The sequence below is a fragment of the Dermochelys coriacea genome, chromosome 25 (assembly GCF_009764565.3).
Source record: "Dermochelys coriacea isolate rDerCor1 chromosome 25, rDerCor1.pri.v4, whole genome shotgun sequence".
Lineage (NCBI taxonomy): Eukaryota > Metazoa > Chordata > Testudines > Dermochelyidae > Dermochelys > Dermochelys coriacea.
The window spans coordinates 14,807,598-14,822,940 of record NC_050092.1 but is presented as its reverse complement, the minus strand read 5'-3'; the positions used below and the strand labels follow the sequence as shown (position 1 = coordinate 14,822,940).

Here is a 15,343-nt window from a genome sequence, read left to right as displayed (position 1 = left end):
TCTGCAATGAAGTTTCCTGGGTGAAAGTTACCAAGTCCTTTGAGGTTGATAGGCTGAACGCTAGCCCTGGGATGTACCTCTATCACATCCTGATAAGTGTCAGACCATACCCTGTGCCATTGTTTCTCTTTTCTACTACGCCTTATGTTTTGTAATACAGAATTTTAGCACAATACTTCAAACATTCTAGTTCATTCTTTATTGGGGTGTTAGACCCCATGCCAGCCATTTATCCTCAGAAATAAACTCTGAAAAGAAATATACAACCTTGTTGTGCTTGTTTTCCAATACAGTGAATTTATTATATGTTGCAAAATCAGCATTCAGCTTTTTAGTGTACAAAAAGACACTAGCTCTTTAAGAAAAGATTAGGAAAGCTGAAGAGTATGCTGCCTTTAAATTGTAACATTTTGGCAAAGTGAAAAGCTCTTTGTAAACTCCAACTCCATGGCTCAATATAGTTTTATCCACAGTACAATATTACAAAGTAAAACACAGTATCAATAAGTTAGATCATACTTAATCATCTAGAACTGGTTTCTATTAACCCAAAAAGCACAAGATTTGCCTAGCTTCATACTCTCTAAAAAGGCAAAAAAAAAAAGGGGGGGGGGGAAGGAGGCAGAGTTGACTACATAACAGACCAAAAGAAAAGTGAAGCAGAAAGTTAAGCTAATTGGGTCTCACAGTTTGGATAGTCATTAAATATTTTTTCAGCTTTATATTCCGATTCTAGAAGTTCCAGAATATACATGTAAATGTACATAATACATCTTTGTATACAACTCTGTTTGCAAAAATATTTTATAGCAGATGTATAAAGACTGATAGCCATCTCTACTTCCCTCAAAAAAAATTCCAAAAAACCTTTTCAAAATATTAAGGATGAGAATGAGAAGTGTTTCCATGGAAGAATTTATTTATCTTGATTCATAACTGATGCCCTTTACTGCCGGTTTGGAGTTTCACAGTTCCTTGCATTTTCAAGAGGAAGCATATACTTCGTGTTTCTGTTGCTTAAAAACATGTTGGCTGATAAATGTAGTTTATGCTACAGATTAGACCAACAATCTGAAAGCCATGGACGAAAAAAACTCTTTCAAACCCAACTGCATGTATCATCTGGTAGAATGTCGCTGTTTGCATCCTGAAGTCACGATGCACCAGGGAGACGCTGCCTTCTGGCAGAGGCTTTACACAGATTTAGTGCTGCCACCAAAAATGCTGGATTCCCTTAACTGCCAGATACCAAAGCTGCCTACAGCAATACTCAGCTGCTTTTCGGCTGTGCATTGTGAATCCTCACAACATGCCCAGAGACCTCTGCTGATAATAAGTAGTACACAAACGAAGTGAAAAGGGAGCCCAGTAGCAGGGCAATGTAATCACCCACATTAACCACAGCTGGAACAAATCAGATCACTGATGCTCTAATAAAATAGATCTTGATATGACTCAACTACAGAAAGTCTGTCAGATCAAAGCTGTTTCAGATCTCCTATGTTTTTAGTAGGATTTGAGCTAAATCAAGGAAAAATGGACACCCTTTGTTTCTGATATTCCCATGAAACCACCACTTGCTGTTGGGGGAGGGGGGGAAAAACCTCATGCATGTAACCTCAAGAGAAAACTCATTTGACAAAAGCTTTTCACTTTAAATCATCCATATTTTTCAGCTTTCCCTATCCAGTGGGAGCCTCAATGGGGCATGAGATGTTCTGAAGACAGCTACTTAGGTCCATGAGACAAAAGTAACCTTCCCCTGATCTCCTACCCCTTGGAACTTTAGTCTGCTTTGTGGGTAGGGGAAGCGAAGACACCAACATTTTCCTTAAAACTTCAGCTGTTTCTGGACTTCACTCCCACAAACACTGGATTTTTCCGCCAAGTCATTCTGCAGACCTCTTTGTGAGCCCGAGCCCTTGGTCGATGCCCCCCTTGCCCTTCCAACTCCTTACTAACGCTTTACTGACTGGTTTTGAAACCACATGAGGCCCTCCTGCTGATCTGCAGAACATAATTGGCCACTGGCTAGTCATGGATCACAGCTACAGAACCACCTTACCAGAACCAGAATAGCAGTATATGCAAACGGCTCCCATTAGCACTAAGTCAGATCCCTGCGGGAGCTCACTATGGCAGCATCAGTGATCACACTGGGGTTGGAGGATGAGGCAGGAAAGAGAAACTGACACTTTAAAACGATCTACACCTTGAACAAGGGCTTTTTAAGACAACAAATGGTGGGAGGTTTTGGAGTACAAGCCTATTAAACTAGCAGCAACAGAGTCCAGCTAGAATGGAATTATTTCAGATGGACCCACATTTTCTTGGGCAGGAAAACACAAAACCGAACCTAGTCAGAGAAGAACTAGTCCTCCTCCTTATTCCTGATGACCTGACTCTGCCATCTCACTCTCTCAAAGAGGATCACATTCTTCTGATGCAAGGAGCCATTACTGGGGACGAAAGAAAACCTCTGCTGTTTGGAAGATAAAGCGGAAGCGAGTAAAATCACACAGGCTGGCAGGATTAAAGGTAAAAACCACAGAGCTAAATGGCACCTTTGTGCTTTTTGTGGAGTTCTTCATGCCTTGGCCATGTTCTAAAGTGTTCCCTTCAAGTCCAAAAATCCAGAGGAGAAAGGGTTAGACAAAGCACAACAGTGTAAGTGACCTGCCCTGGACATGCTACCTTACTTCTCTCAAACAAGTTCCGGTTCCTGTTCGGAGTGTCTGTTTCTCTGCTGCTGCTTCTTTGGAAATGTGCAGAACACAGAACAAGAAAGCATCACCCTCCCCCACCCCACCAAATCCTTATTTATCCCATTCTAAGGGTCATTACAAACAACAAAATAACTTCTCTGGGTAATTATCCAATGAGCATTAGTAATACTGCAGTTATAAGACAGGGAAGGTTCTGAAACACTTGGCCTAAAAGGAAAAGGGAGGCACAGTTTTAGAAAAGTTGCTTCTTTTTATATATATAGAAAAATATACCACAGTCTCATTAGCAATTAATAAAATTGGCTGTCTTGGTATAAAACTATAAAAGTCAAAGACAGACAGGTCTCAGTCTTCCTGGCATTGGTATATGAAGTATAAAGCAGGCTGACTGAATTGTGCATACTGGAGAAGCCATGGCAAAGTTTACGCCGATTGTTTCCAAATGCACAAGCTGGATAAGAGATTTCATATATGAACAATCCAAAAGTCTGCATCGGACAAAGCCTTCGGTGCAGATTCCTGGGCAGTTTCCCTCCTGCTGACACAGCCACCTCAAGGAGAGCACAAACAGGAGATGACGACCAACAGGAACAAAGGACGAGAGCTCTGGGAAGTTGAGTATTTCACATGATGCCATGTAGCGCAGACAGCTCGCAGAGGAGCATTGCAGGTGCCAGAGACGGAGGTAACTTAGCAGCATTCCAGTTCCTCACCATCTGCAGAGCAGAATAAGCAGCACAGAAAGAAATGGGCCGGCGATAACTAAACTTCATTCCAAACGTTAATCCATGGAAACGGTTGATTCTTTACCTTTGGGAGTTTTATTCACTTGAGGCAAGTTTTACCTTAAGCGTCAAAAGCTGGCTTCAATAAAGCAGATTTTCCTTTTTTTTTTTTTTTTTTTTTTAACCTTCCAACTTTCAGAGAGAGTAAAACTTGAGAGGACTACATCAGGCGCTGGTTTTGCTACTTGGTTTAGAGGCTGGCGTGACAGACTCTGCATCATAATCATCCCCAAGTCCTTCCAACCACGAGGACGTCGTGCTTGGCTCTGAAAGGAATTTATTTTTCAGTTGTATAAAGGAAATGGTAACATCCAAGTGAATTTTTTTTTGCACTGCCCAGTCCAGATATTCATGCCAAGACTAAAACTGCTGCTGATCATACTCTGCTATCAATTTTTTTATATGAGCCAGTTTGTTGTGGAGGTATTCGCAGCGATTCTTTTCTTGGCTGTAATTAGGGTTTGTCTGCAAGGAAAAGGAAGATACAATTACCAAGGTTAATAGTTCTCCAGTTCTATCATAACACACATCACAGATACAGAGTGGGTCAGACAGCCCCAAAATGTAAACCACATTGATGCTAGTTAACAGTAGGCACTGAAGTTTGGTTCCTTTGCTAGATGGACAGTCACTATCCCTGAGTCACTGAAGAGCCTAATACTTTTACCATCCAATTAAGTTTCTTCATCAGGAAGATCTTTCCTCCTCCCTTAAAAAGGCACTTGGATTTGTTGTTGCCAGGTTACAGCAAAGTGTGCTGGTCCTGGATGGTGTGGACCAGTTCTATTCCTCAACCCACCCTCTATCTAAAATTGGAAAGCTGTTCTGAGCAGGGTAACTCCAGTAAAAAAAAAAAAAAAAAAAAAAAAAAAAAAAAAGCAAAACATCCCCTTTAAGTGGGAGACAGCTATAAGTCCCCCTTCCTTCATTAGGCTAGCATTAGGCCAGAGCAGGTACTGCAACGTGTATCCTAGCAGGTTGTGTGTTGCAGATCTGGGAGGGTACAGGCCAACAACTTCTACATTTCTCATGAGAGATGCTCTGGAGTGAACCTCCCCACCACTGCGGAATGAAAAGGGAAAGAGGTGCCCATTACTTTTGAGTCACTTTATATTAAGGCTCTATTTATAAAAAGTTTGATTAACAGACATTGCAAGAAATGGTTAATTGTTACAGATTGTAATAGGTTGTTATATTACCATCTACAACACATCATAAATGATACGCGCTTATAACATTAAACCCTTATAAAACTATCAACAGAACCTTATAAATGCAACCAGACTTTATTTAGATTAAGATGATGTCTTTCCTAACAGTGTAAGAACATAGGCCACAGCGTCTGTTCTGTAACTGGGGACCCCAGCCCCTGAATCAGGAATGCCAAGTAGGGTATTGCTAGAAGGATAGCCAGATTTTGATTACACTTGAAAAGTTTTAATATCAAACTGCAAGAGACCAAATAACCAAAGCTCTGCCAATTTATTGTCTAAGGCAAAGCAGCACAAAACAAAGAGAGCCTCCAGGAACCTGTGTTTTGCAGCCTACAGTTCATCTTAGACAGAAGGTATTGACAGATGTATGCATTCATATTCATCATATTTTTCAGTAGGGCTGTGTACAAGTTAAAAGCACTGTGTGCGTCACTAAGATCCAACCCATCTGTTCATTAACTTGTTCTGCATCTTCCCTTATCTCCTTCACTGGACACCACAGTTCAAGTGCTAGGGGCTGGGAAGACACCTCTCACGCTGACGGCAGGACATTCACGTGTCTGGTGTCTGATATGTTCCAGATCTGCCTATGCCAAGCACTGAGTTGTGCTGTGCAGGGTATTGAATACACCTTGACATGAGTGAGCAGAAGTGAACCGCACTGTGGGACGAGCACGCCACATTCAGTTACCATACCTGTCCCCATGCTGGGATACAATGTGGTGTGCAATGCCCCACACCTATGTAGTAGCTAACAAAGGGGGATGCGATGGGGTGTGTAGATAGGCTATCAAGCAATGGCACAACAGCTTTATCTGCAGCATGCACAGCTCTGCCCTCCCTCCCTGCCTCGGAGCTGAACCACAGGATCCTTCTAAAAAGGGAAGTGGAGCACAGGGAAAAGTGCCCCAGAAACTCCCTTCACAAAGCCTACAAACTCCTTAGCAAAGGGAGGGCTCAGAACCCTCTTCACAAACTAACAATATGATAAAAGAAAAACCACAGTGCTTCAAGGTGTGCCCCATGTCGCTGCTCACTGCCAGGCTCGCTGCCTTCCTGCATTTCTACCTCACCTATCCAGACTACAGCACCTCAGGGCTGGGACCATGTCTTTTTACATGTCTGAGGCACATAACATACTGCAGGTGCTACACAAAGAACAAAACAGGCCAGTATCCTTAGTGGACGATTTTAATAGCCAGTCCATCTGTGTTAGTAGCCACTTTAAACGTAGTTATATCCTCATGCATTGAGAAATGCCAGTGACACCACAAAACCAGGGGGACCCCAATAACTGTCACTCAGGCGGTGCACCTCAAAGCCTAGAGGTACCCTTTCGCGATCTGAGGCACTAATGCAGCAATGTAACTCATCCATTCTTTTGCCAGCATTTCATTCAACACAGACAAAGTGTTGACTAACATGTCTCCCTGAAGGGCCTTGCCTCAGCCACTGACCCCGATCTAACCAGCAGAGGGAACCCTTTCCTTCCTGACGAATTGCAGCCAGACATCACACAAACTAAACCGCATCCGATGAAGTGAGCTGTAGCTCACGAAAGCTTATGCTCCAATAAATTTGTTAGTCTCTAAGGTGCCACAAGTACTCCTTTTCTTTTTGCGAATACAGACTAACACGGCTGCTACTCTGAAACAAACTAAACCGTGTCCCTGGTAAATGGAGAAAGGGATTATTTTAGTTTGTAGCTGAGAGTTTTCACTCACCTTTTTAATTTTACGATATTCCTGTAAAATCTGATCGTGGATAGTCTGAAAAAGAAAGGAAATCAAGTTCGTTTCCATAAAAACAATACAACTGGAATCTACTTTAGAGAGTAGCACACTTTGATTATTCAAAGTTGAGTCAAGTGAGACACTGACCTCTTTCCCAGAGGACACTGTTTATCAAACTATCACATGGAAAAAATTACTGTATATTCCGCTCTCCCTCCCCCATTTTCTTGCACCTGGAATTATTTTGATGCGTTTTAGGTCAAGTTAGCCGTTTCCAAATTGAAAAGTGGCCAGTTCAGAATTTCCAAAGTACAGGAGACATGCTAACTTAATGGCAAATTTTTTTTTTCCAAAAATGTATATTGGTATTCACATAAAAGAATTGGATGTTCAATATCAAAAGGGAAAAAGCAGCCACAGTTTAGTGGAGAAGTGGCAGGTACAGAGCCTGAAATATGTACAGCTGCCCAACAATTTGTTGATCCAAAACAAGGGCCTGACTGACCCCTTCAACAGTTACTGTATGTTTTACTGAGAGTGGTTTCATTGGCTTCAATGACTCACCATGGCAATGGTTACGCTGATAGCAAGTGCTGGAAGGATTAGGGGATGAGGAGAGCTACCTAGACTACTCTGCAAGTAGCTTAACTTTTCTCCACCAACAAGTGTTGAATTATTTTGCTGTCCCAAGAAAAGCAACAGCAAAACAAAGGGTATTTCAAAGGAAGGGAAGGACATTTGAGCAGTACAATAAGTGCTCTGTAAAGAACAGTTTATTATCCTCAGTGAAACTTAGTTTCTCAAGCTAATGAATAGTTAAAGCTCTTAAAATCAGTCTGACAGGTTGAGTAATACTCTACTATTAAGATCAAAGTATCAAGAGAAACAGATGACCCCATATTAGCTCGCTTTCCATCTTTAATAAGCTCCCATACTGGTGAAATATTTTTCTGGCTAGGATGATACACTAATCGCTGCCAGCAGGATTTGGCTGGGGACACCAATTGTCTCAGTGAGGCTGCTCATTGTCAACAAGTACCACAATATGTGTTTCAACTGAAAGAACACAGGGCTGTTCAAACAGCCTGTAACGCTGTCAGCTGTATGTATGCTCTGCATCCATCAGTTCTGGGCTGTGTACAGTACATTTAATACAGTGCCTGATGTAAGTCCTCCCAAGACACCCCAACAAAAAGGCCATGTGAACTACAAACAAAACACAGCTCTACAAGTGGCAGGGTTAGGTTTTCAAACAAACAGATATTTCTGCTTATACCTTATATTCTTCAGAGCCCTGTGAAAGCTGCTTCAGCTGGGAATCTAACTGGGTGAACCGTCGAGTTATTCTCTCTATCCGGGCATGCAAGTCTCTGTACTCATTGTACTCCGCATTGAAGTCATTCTTATAACTCTGACGCTGCTCCAAAGAGGAAATGGGTGCATATTTTCTGAAGGGAACAGAGTTTAAACGGCAGTTTAGAACAAATTTCTCTTTCCAAGCAGCAAGGTTACTGCAGTTCAAAGAAGCAGGTCTGGCAGGTGCCTGCCTTCCAGGACAAACAGTGTTATTTGCATTGCAACAGCACCTGGAGCCCTCAGTCAGCACTGGGCCCCCACTGGTGTGGGGACTGCATGAACACAGAAGACAGCACTTCCCATATTAAAAGAGGAGACCTATCCCCTCTTCACCTTCTGAAAATACCTTGCATGAACTGAACATACTGAGAGTGCCCATGTATATCCAAAGGCACATCTAGTAGGTCATTTAAAAGCCACTCAGTTAAATCAAATGCAATTAACCTGACTTGCAGCAGGGCACCTTCTAACTAGTCCGATATAAGGGACCACTCTTCCCTTTTCATCTCACATCTGGTTTACCACAGGTGACACCACCAATATCACACTTTACTCTTTGCAGCAGTGAGTGGGAGCTGGAGTGCTGCCAGGCTAACAGGTCTTGAGTGACTGAAGGAGAACAGAGAAAAGGACTCTGAACTAACCCTCTGTATTAAAGGAAACCTAATTTATTAAAATGCACCACTAAAGTGACTGAATTGACACGTATATTGTATGCAATGTTGTGGTCGCCACATCGGTTCCCAGAATGAGAGAGACAAGATGAGTGAGGTAATATTGTTTATGAATCACCTTCTGTCAGTGAGACAAGATTTCAAGCTACACAGAGCTCCTCCTCGGGTCTGGGAAAGGTACTCCGAGCCTCACAGCTATGTATTAGCTTATTAGAGGATATGACTGTTCCCTGTACTGAAAAGTTGTGGTTTTACTGGGCTATTGACCACCAGACTGCATAGGAGAGATGACACAAAGCGATCACTCCATGCTTGAGCTATCAATCCTCATCCTCAAAGATTTTCAAACCCTGAGCCTGGGAGCTTAACTTCATAACTTTGCTGGACACAGGCTGTCCCCTCACTAGCACTTTTGTTTGCTGCACTCAAACAGTCCTCAATTCCTGCAACAGCAGCGCCAACATAAGCTCAAAGAACTCAGCTGTGAACTGCCCTATACAGTCCAGTGGTCTATATATCAGTAAAACAACCATTTTGATTAGAGCACGGGAAACAGTCATACCCACTAATACACCAACCTGTGACTGGCCATTTTTGCATTGCAAGCAGAATAAAAGGATGCCCTTCTCCACCTCTTCATGAAGCATAAGGCTGCATGATCCCTGGGTACCCCAAAATGGATCCAATGGGGCTAGAAGAGGGCTGGCAGAATTACCTAGTCCGATTCAGGGGTATATACCAGATCTGAGTGACATTTCACAACAGTGGAAAGTGTGGAGTTTTATTTACAAACAGTTCTGGCTTTAAACTACCAAAAACCTCAAATAGAAGGTATGTGAGTTACTCATAGCAACAAGTACTGTTTAATAGGAGTCAGGGGGATTTGATTAAAAAAAGTCTAAGGTGAAAAACCTGGCACCATAAGCCAAGGATTACCCTGCCTATGAGTAACAACTCTGACTGGTATTTTGAGCCTGCTAGTGTGCTGCTTTTCCCCACCTAATTCAACTATCCATTAACTTTCCATCTGGAGCCGTCTCCCCCCCACACCACCACAAAGACTTGTGAGTCATCACACAACAGTCAGATGTCACTAAAACAAAGGGAGTTAGAAACTCACTATCCTCCCCCCACCCCCCCAGCAAGGAACCAGCTAAAATAAAATCTCAGTCAGTCAATGACTGGACAAAGGATCGAGAGAGCCATATTTAACAATGATTGAACAAACAGGTTCCTGGCTTAAAAGTGAACTGACTGATACTACAATCATTAGCAAAATTTGTGAAGACTAAAATATTACGGATAAATACACTTAACAGAAAACATTTTAAAAAGCAGTTTCTCACTTCCTCATCAAACCCAGAGTACATGGTTTCCCTTGCAACAAGATGATCTTTCAGATACACCCTAAGAATCCAGAGTACTATTGGGAAAGTGATGGACTTCTGTCTAATATTGAGCAAGTTATTTCCTCTCAATGTCTCCATCTAAAAAACAGGATATATTTACCAACCTCCAAACAGTTTGTGAGGATTAATGTGTTTCAAGGGCTTTGACAATTAGATATTGTTATTTATGGGGTAGGTGTAATCAACCACTGCAGTGAAAACAGCCTTGAACTCTGGGGGGCGGGGGGAAGAGGGAGGGAAGAGAGAACCTGCTGTAAAACCTAATTGGAGTTTAAGGCCAATATCTGGATTCAATATCTGGGTTTCTGGGTTTTTTTTAAATAATTTTTACAGAGTTTTAACATAGAAATCAGAGTTCTAACATAGAAATGAGAAAATAACTGAGTGATGGTTAGTTATGTCTTAGTCACTAGCTGGTTTTGATGGGCCAAGGTAACGATACAATGAAGATACTTACAATAAATAATCTGGCATTTCTGAAGTTGATGTTGGTACACTAGAATTATTGCATGTTCCATTTAAACCTGCAAAAAAATAAAAACCCACATTTGCATCAACCCTACATCTTACAAAGGTATGTTAAGTTAAAGTCCAACTTCATACCCCATTTATAAAATGCATTTTCCTTCATATAAGATTTGTGTTTCTAGTTTAAACTGACCAAAGACAGGGTATCAATATTATGAGATGGCTGGAATTGCAAGATTTAGCGAATATTGATCTATTTGCAAATGCGTTGAGCAGCAAAAACATCCCTTAATTTAACTAGTTTATAAATATTGCTGCATGTCTCTCAGCAGGGATAACATACTAATCCCAGCACTGGTGAACTGCAAAACAAATTAATGCAATCCAGATGGGCAGATCAGAAAGTTGAGCAGAGTATAAATTATTTTCCCTTCTATTCTATACTACATGCTTTACTGCTATTCACACTATAGATTCCTGGAGGAAGTTTTACATGTCAGAATGGGATGAAGAGATATGTTCAACACTGCATTTAGAGATTTATGATTTCATAAAGCAAACTCCAGCTGTTATTCATGCACATCTATAGACTAGGCCATCCACACACAGAGCACAACAGAAAGCACTCTATTCCAGAAAGCTAGGAAAATTGGGAGTTGGGGACAAGTGGAAGTGAATTGGCAAAGGACTCAGGCTAGGTCTACACTACACAACTTTTAGCAACATGGCTGTGAAACTACAGCGGTGTCGCTAAAAGTCGTGCAGTGTAGCTGCTGGTTGTCGGCTTTCCGGCCAACAAAACTTCCACCCCCCACAAGCGGCGTTTGTGTTGTTGACATGAGAGAACTGCAGCCGACAACACGCTGTTCACATTGGCACTTATCACAGCAAAACTTCTGTCTTTCGGGTGTGTGTGTGTGGGGGGGTAACACCTTTGAAAGAAACATTTTGTTGTTCAATTGCCAGTGTAGACATACCCTAAGAAAACCTTATGCGATTTTTAGGCGAAGAGAATGGCACCAGAACTTGGCAAGCGTAAGATTTTATAAATAGGTCCAAGGTAGACTTGACTTCAATCTGAGCTGAACACAACTAACTAACTATTCCTTTTACATTTCAAATCTGAGGAACTGTCCGAGACTGAGGTGTCAGAAGTGGTTTTGGAACAAATTAATAAATTAAACATTAAGTCACCAGGACCAGATAATATTCACCCAAGAGTTGTGAAGGAACTCAAAAGTGAAATTGCAGAACTACTAGTTATGGTACGTAACCTACCACTTAAATCAGTCTCTGTATCAGGTAAGTGTAGGGTAGCCAATATAACACCTATCTGTAAAGAAGGCTCCAGAGGTGGTCCTAGCAATTACAGGCTGCCAATATGCTTAATTTCAGTACCAGGCAAATTGGTTGAAACTATAGTAGAGAACAGAATGATCAGACATATAGATGAACACAATTTGTTGTGGAGGAGTCAACACAGCTTTTGTAAAGGGAAATCATGCCTCACCAATCTATTAGAATTCTCTGAGGGAGTCAACAAACATGTGGACAAGGGTGATCCAGTCGAAACAATGTACTTGGACTTTCAGAATGCCTTTGACAAGGTTCCTCAGCAAAGGCTCTTAAGCAAATCAAGCAGTCATGGGATAAGTTATCCTCTCATGGATCAGTAACTGGTTACTGGTCACTCAAAACTGCCCTCTTCTGTTCATTCCTTCTGAAGCATCTGGCCAGCCACTGGCATGCAGTATGGCTATGTTCTTATGACCATTTCAAGGGAGGATACCTCATAAGTAGTGGGAAATTAATTTGAAAGGTGAGTAGTGCGCAATGACTTGATAGGCCCTACTAGGAAGTCAACTGCAGTCTGAGAGGAAGAAGCAAGTTGCAGAGGCAAATGGGGGTGACTTCAAAACTATAGAACTGAGGGTGTACTCATCCTATTTTGGAGAAGTATGATGTGCTTCAAAATCTTCCTTCAAAGCAAATGAGTTAGCAAAGCAAGCAGAATCTTGACTATATATTGGTCTTGTAATACAGAAATGAGTTACACAGGAATGGTAGCATATTCCCCAACCCCCCATATATAGCATCAGCTAGAACGACTTTGGTGTTTTCATCCTCCCTAAAATTCCTCTGGAGTAGTTACCCCAAAGCTACTTCTGAAGTAATAAATCCAGTCCTAGGATGAACTGCCCCATACATTCCTATCGGAGGCTGTACCAAGACTTCAACTAAGGAGAAGGAAAGCGTACCAGGAACAGGAAGTGGGCATAAGGACTACCAGCATGAGTACTGCAATCTTGATTTCTGATGGTGAAAGGAGACAGTCCTCCCCACCAAATTACTTACTTACCTGAGTATGGGTTAGTGAAGTGAAGGACTATTTGGGACAAGGGTAAGAAGGAAAGCAGAGAGGAGAGAAAAATAAATCAACAAAAGGTTCATTTTGCTCGAGTGCCACCTACTGTCTAATTCAGGAGACCCCGATGTGGTCATCTCCAGCTAAAACAGAACCAGTACTAGTCTGCAAGGACAAACTCAACTTCTATTCAAGGCATCTGGGAGATGTGGAGGTGAACCTAGCTGGATTTACCCAACCAGTTACAATGCTGAATCCAAGCATCACCTACTACATTTTGTTTATGGTTACTTATAAGCTCCAATCACTTGGAGCACTGCTAGGAATTGCGGAAAGTAAATTACTTTATAAATGTATAGATGTGATAAATGTGGGACAAGTGAGGAAACACCCAAGCTCAGTTCCCATTAATACAGCAACAAGTCAGAACTGCAAAACTGCTGTTTTACCACTTTTCTACCTTACTTTCTAGTCTGGGATTTTTAAAGTGTCAGTAGCTAGAAAGAGAGAATTGTAATATTTTGCTACTGAACAAGAAGTGTGTCAGGAAAATAGCATGTATATTCTGCAGGACTTACACCAAAATCAAGAAGAGTCACACAGACGAGCAACAGGAAGAGAAGAAATTCACAGAAAAGTGAGTGAGTATCTGGCACACAGTAAATAAGATCAAAATAGTAAAATGAGGTTTGATGTATTAATGGAAAGCATCCTGAAGTACCAAAACCTTCCCTATTTATAATGGTCTATACAGCCTACACAAGAGCAGTTAAAATCACTGGTCAGCAATCAGATCCTGTGTACATGAACTGCTCTGGCTGGTATGGGAAATCATAAGAGTCAATATCTTCTCTATTGAGCTCACCCTATATTGATCTAGATGTTAGTTCTTTAAAACAAGTGTGTACCTTTATCAAAAACTATTCATTCTATTTTTTACTTGTATTTGGGCTTTAACAGAATGCATCTCCTGTAAAAAACTCTACTCAAAAGAAAGGAATGTATATGCATTCTCATGCATCAAAGGTGGAAATGGATTTAGTGTGGTTAAAAACGGAATTTAGTTAGAAGTAATGGGGTAAAATTAAGGAAAAAGGCTGGATGTAAAGTACAATTTAGTGACAGATCTATGAGCCTTGAACTACTATTCCCAAAGGCTGCAGCAGAAGCAATATTGCTTGAGACATTATTAATTAGACTTGACAAAGTAGTAGCAAACAGGAAACATGACTGCACTAGCAGGTGAATGGACTGAATTAGCCAACAGATCTTTTTCCATGTAATTTCTGTGAATCTACGCAGTAAGTAATCTCTGAAACACTGAATTGGTGGTTTTTTGTTTTTGTTTTTTTTTGCCATTCATCCTTTTTAACACTTGAGATGTTGATAGCCTTGTTGATCCTTGAGAAAATTAGATCAGGTAAACAAGATACAATAATGAACCTTATTAGTTTGAAAGCTTATACTGTTTGAGTCTGAAGAACAACAGGTATCATGTTAAGTTTATCTACAGCTTCTGTTGTATCCAACATTAAAAGCCTTTGATGTGACTAGGTTTTCTATTATGGAGTTAAAATCAACACAATGACCAACAATATGAAAATGCAAATCCACTGGGAAACAGATTGGCAGCTATAAGTAATCAGTGACAAACTGGTATTCAGACCAGAATGACTATTCATGTACTAATACAAGGCTTTTAATTTAATGAGGAGAAACTTGACACAATCAGAAGTAGATTCCAAAACAGTATAAAATAAAAAGTTAAACAGGAAAAACTTGATATACTCTGCACAGAAAGACCATATGTTGATCTAGGTAGAGCTAGTGAGAGAGCTAGAGAGAGGCAGGACACTTTGGTGTGACGGGTTTAGAACAGAAAATCTATACCAATATTTTCCATGCAGCCATTTGTTCATACAGGCAGGCAAAGTGTTTCAGAATTTACATACCTGTGACACCCTTGGGGGTATTAATTTTTAAGCCACTTTTCTTGATTAGTTCACAGTCCTGCTTCTCCTCTTTGCATTTCTCTTCACTTTTCTCTTTTCTCTCTTTTTCTTTGTGCTTTTTGGATTTTTTCTTTGTTTTCACATACAGTGAGCTACAGTTGTGTTTGCTTGTTTGGGGACAGTCTGTTGACAAAGGATTAGTCAATCTGTCAGTTGCCTCTGGGTTCTCACAGTCTCTGCCATTGTGACTTAGGTCACTGCTGACATCGGAAAGGGGGTCATGAGGCCTTGGAAGCTCCAGAACTGGTAAGCGAGAGCCGGAGCTGACAGAATCGGCCACAGCTGACTGCACCGCAGGAGCAGGTGCATCTTTTCCATTCGAGGAGTTCAGTTTCCCATTGAAAGTGGGCTGAGTTCTATGGGCCAAGTGAGATATCCTAGGCTTTTTGTTGGCTAGTGGATCAATGAATTCCAGAGGCTGGGATCGTTTCTGAGGACAAAGAAAAACATTCTTTTAAAGACTAACAAGACAGTGATTTCAAACGAGTCATTTGCTTTAAATACTCTGCTTCACCAGTAGATGGCACTGCTATATCAATAAGCAAACAAAATCACTAAAAAAATAAATGCAATAAAATAAAGTACTTTGACCAGCGGCCCA

The 15,343-nt window shown here is 41.2% G+C and overlaps 1 protein-coding gene across 2 annotated transcripts in view; it reads right to left on the bottom strand.

Moving 5' to 3' along the window:
• Positions 1–271: 271 nt before the first annotated feature.
• The window catches only part of ELL (elongation factor for RNA polymerase II), a 90,324-nt gene continuing 75,252 nt past the window's right edge, over positions 272–15,343 (bottom strand). The window contains exons 8-12 of one of the 2 annotated variants that reach the window (XM_038383883.2): positions 14,683–15,172; positions 10,355–10,421; positions 7,735–7,906; positions 6,450–6,494; positions 272–3,976 (exon numbers count right to left, since the gene is read on the bottom strand). In XM_038383883.2, the coding sequence (XP_038239811.1) occupies positions 3,872–3,976; positions 6,450–6,494; positions 7,735–7,906; positions 10,355–10,421; positions 14,683–15,172 (879 nt within the window). In that variant the 3' untranslated portion in view covers positions 272–3,871. Of the gene's footprint in view, positions 3,977–5,118; positions 6,255–6,390; positions 6,495–7,734; positions 7,907–10,354; positions 10,422–14,682; positions 15,173–15,343 lie in introns of those variants that run through there. The other variant, XM_043502516.1, reaches the window with a different exon arrangement.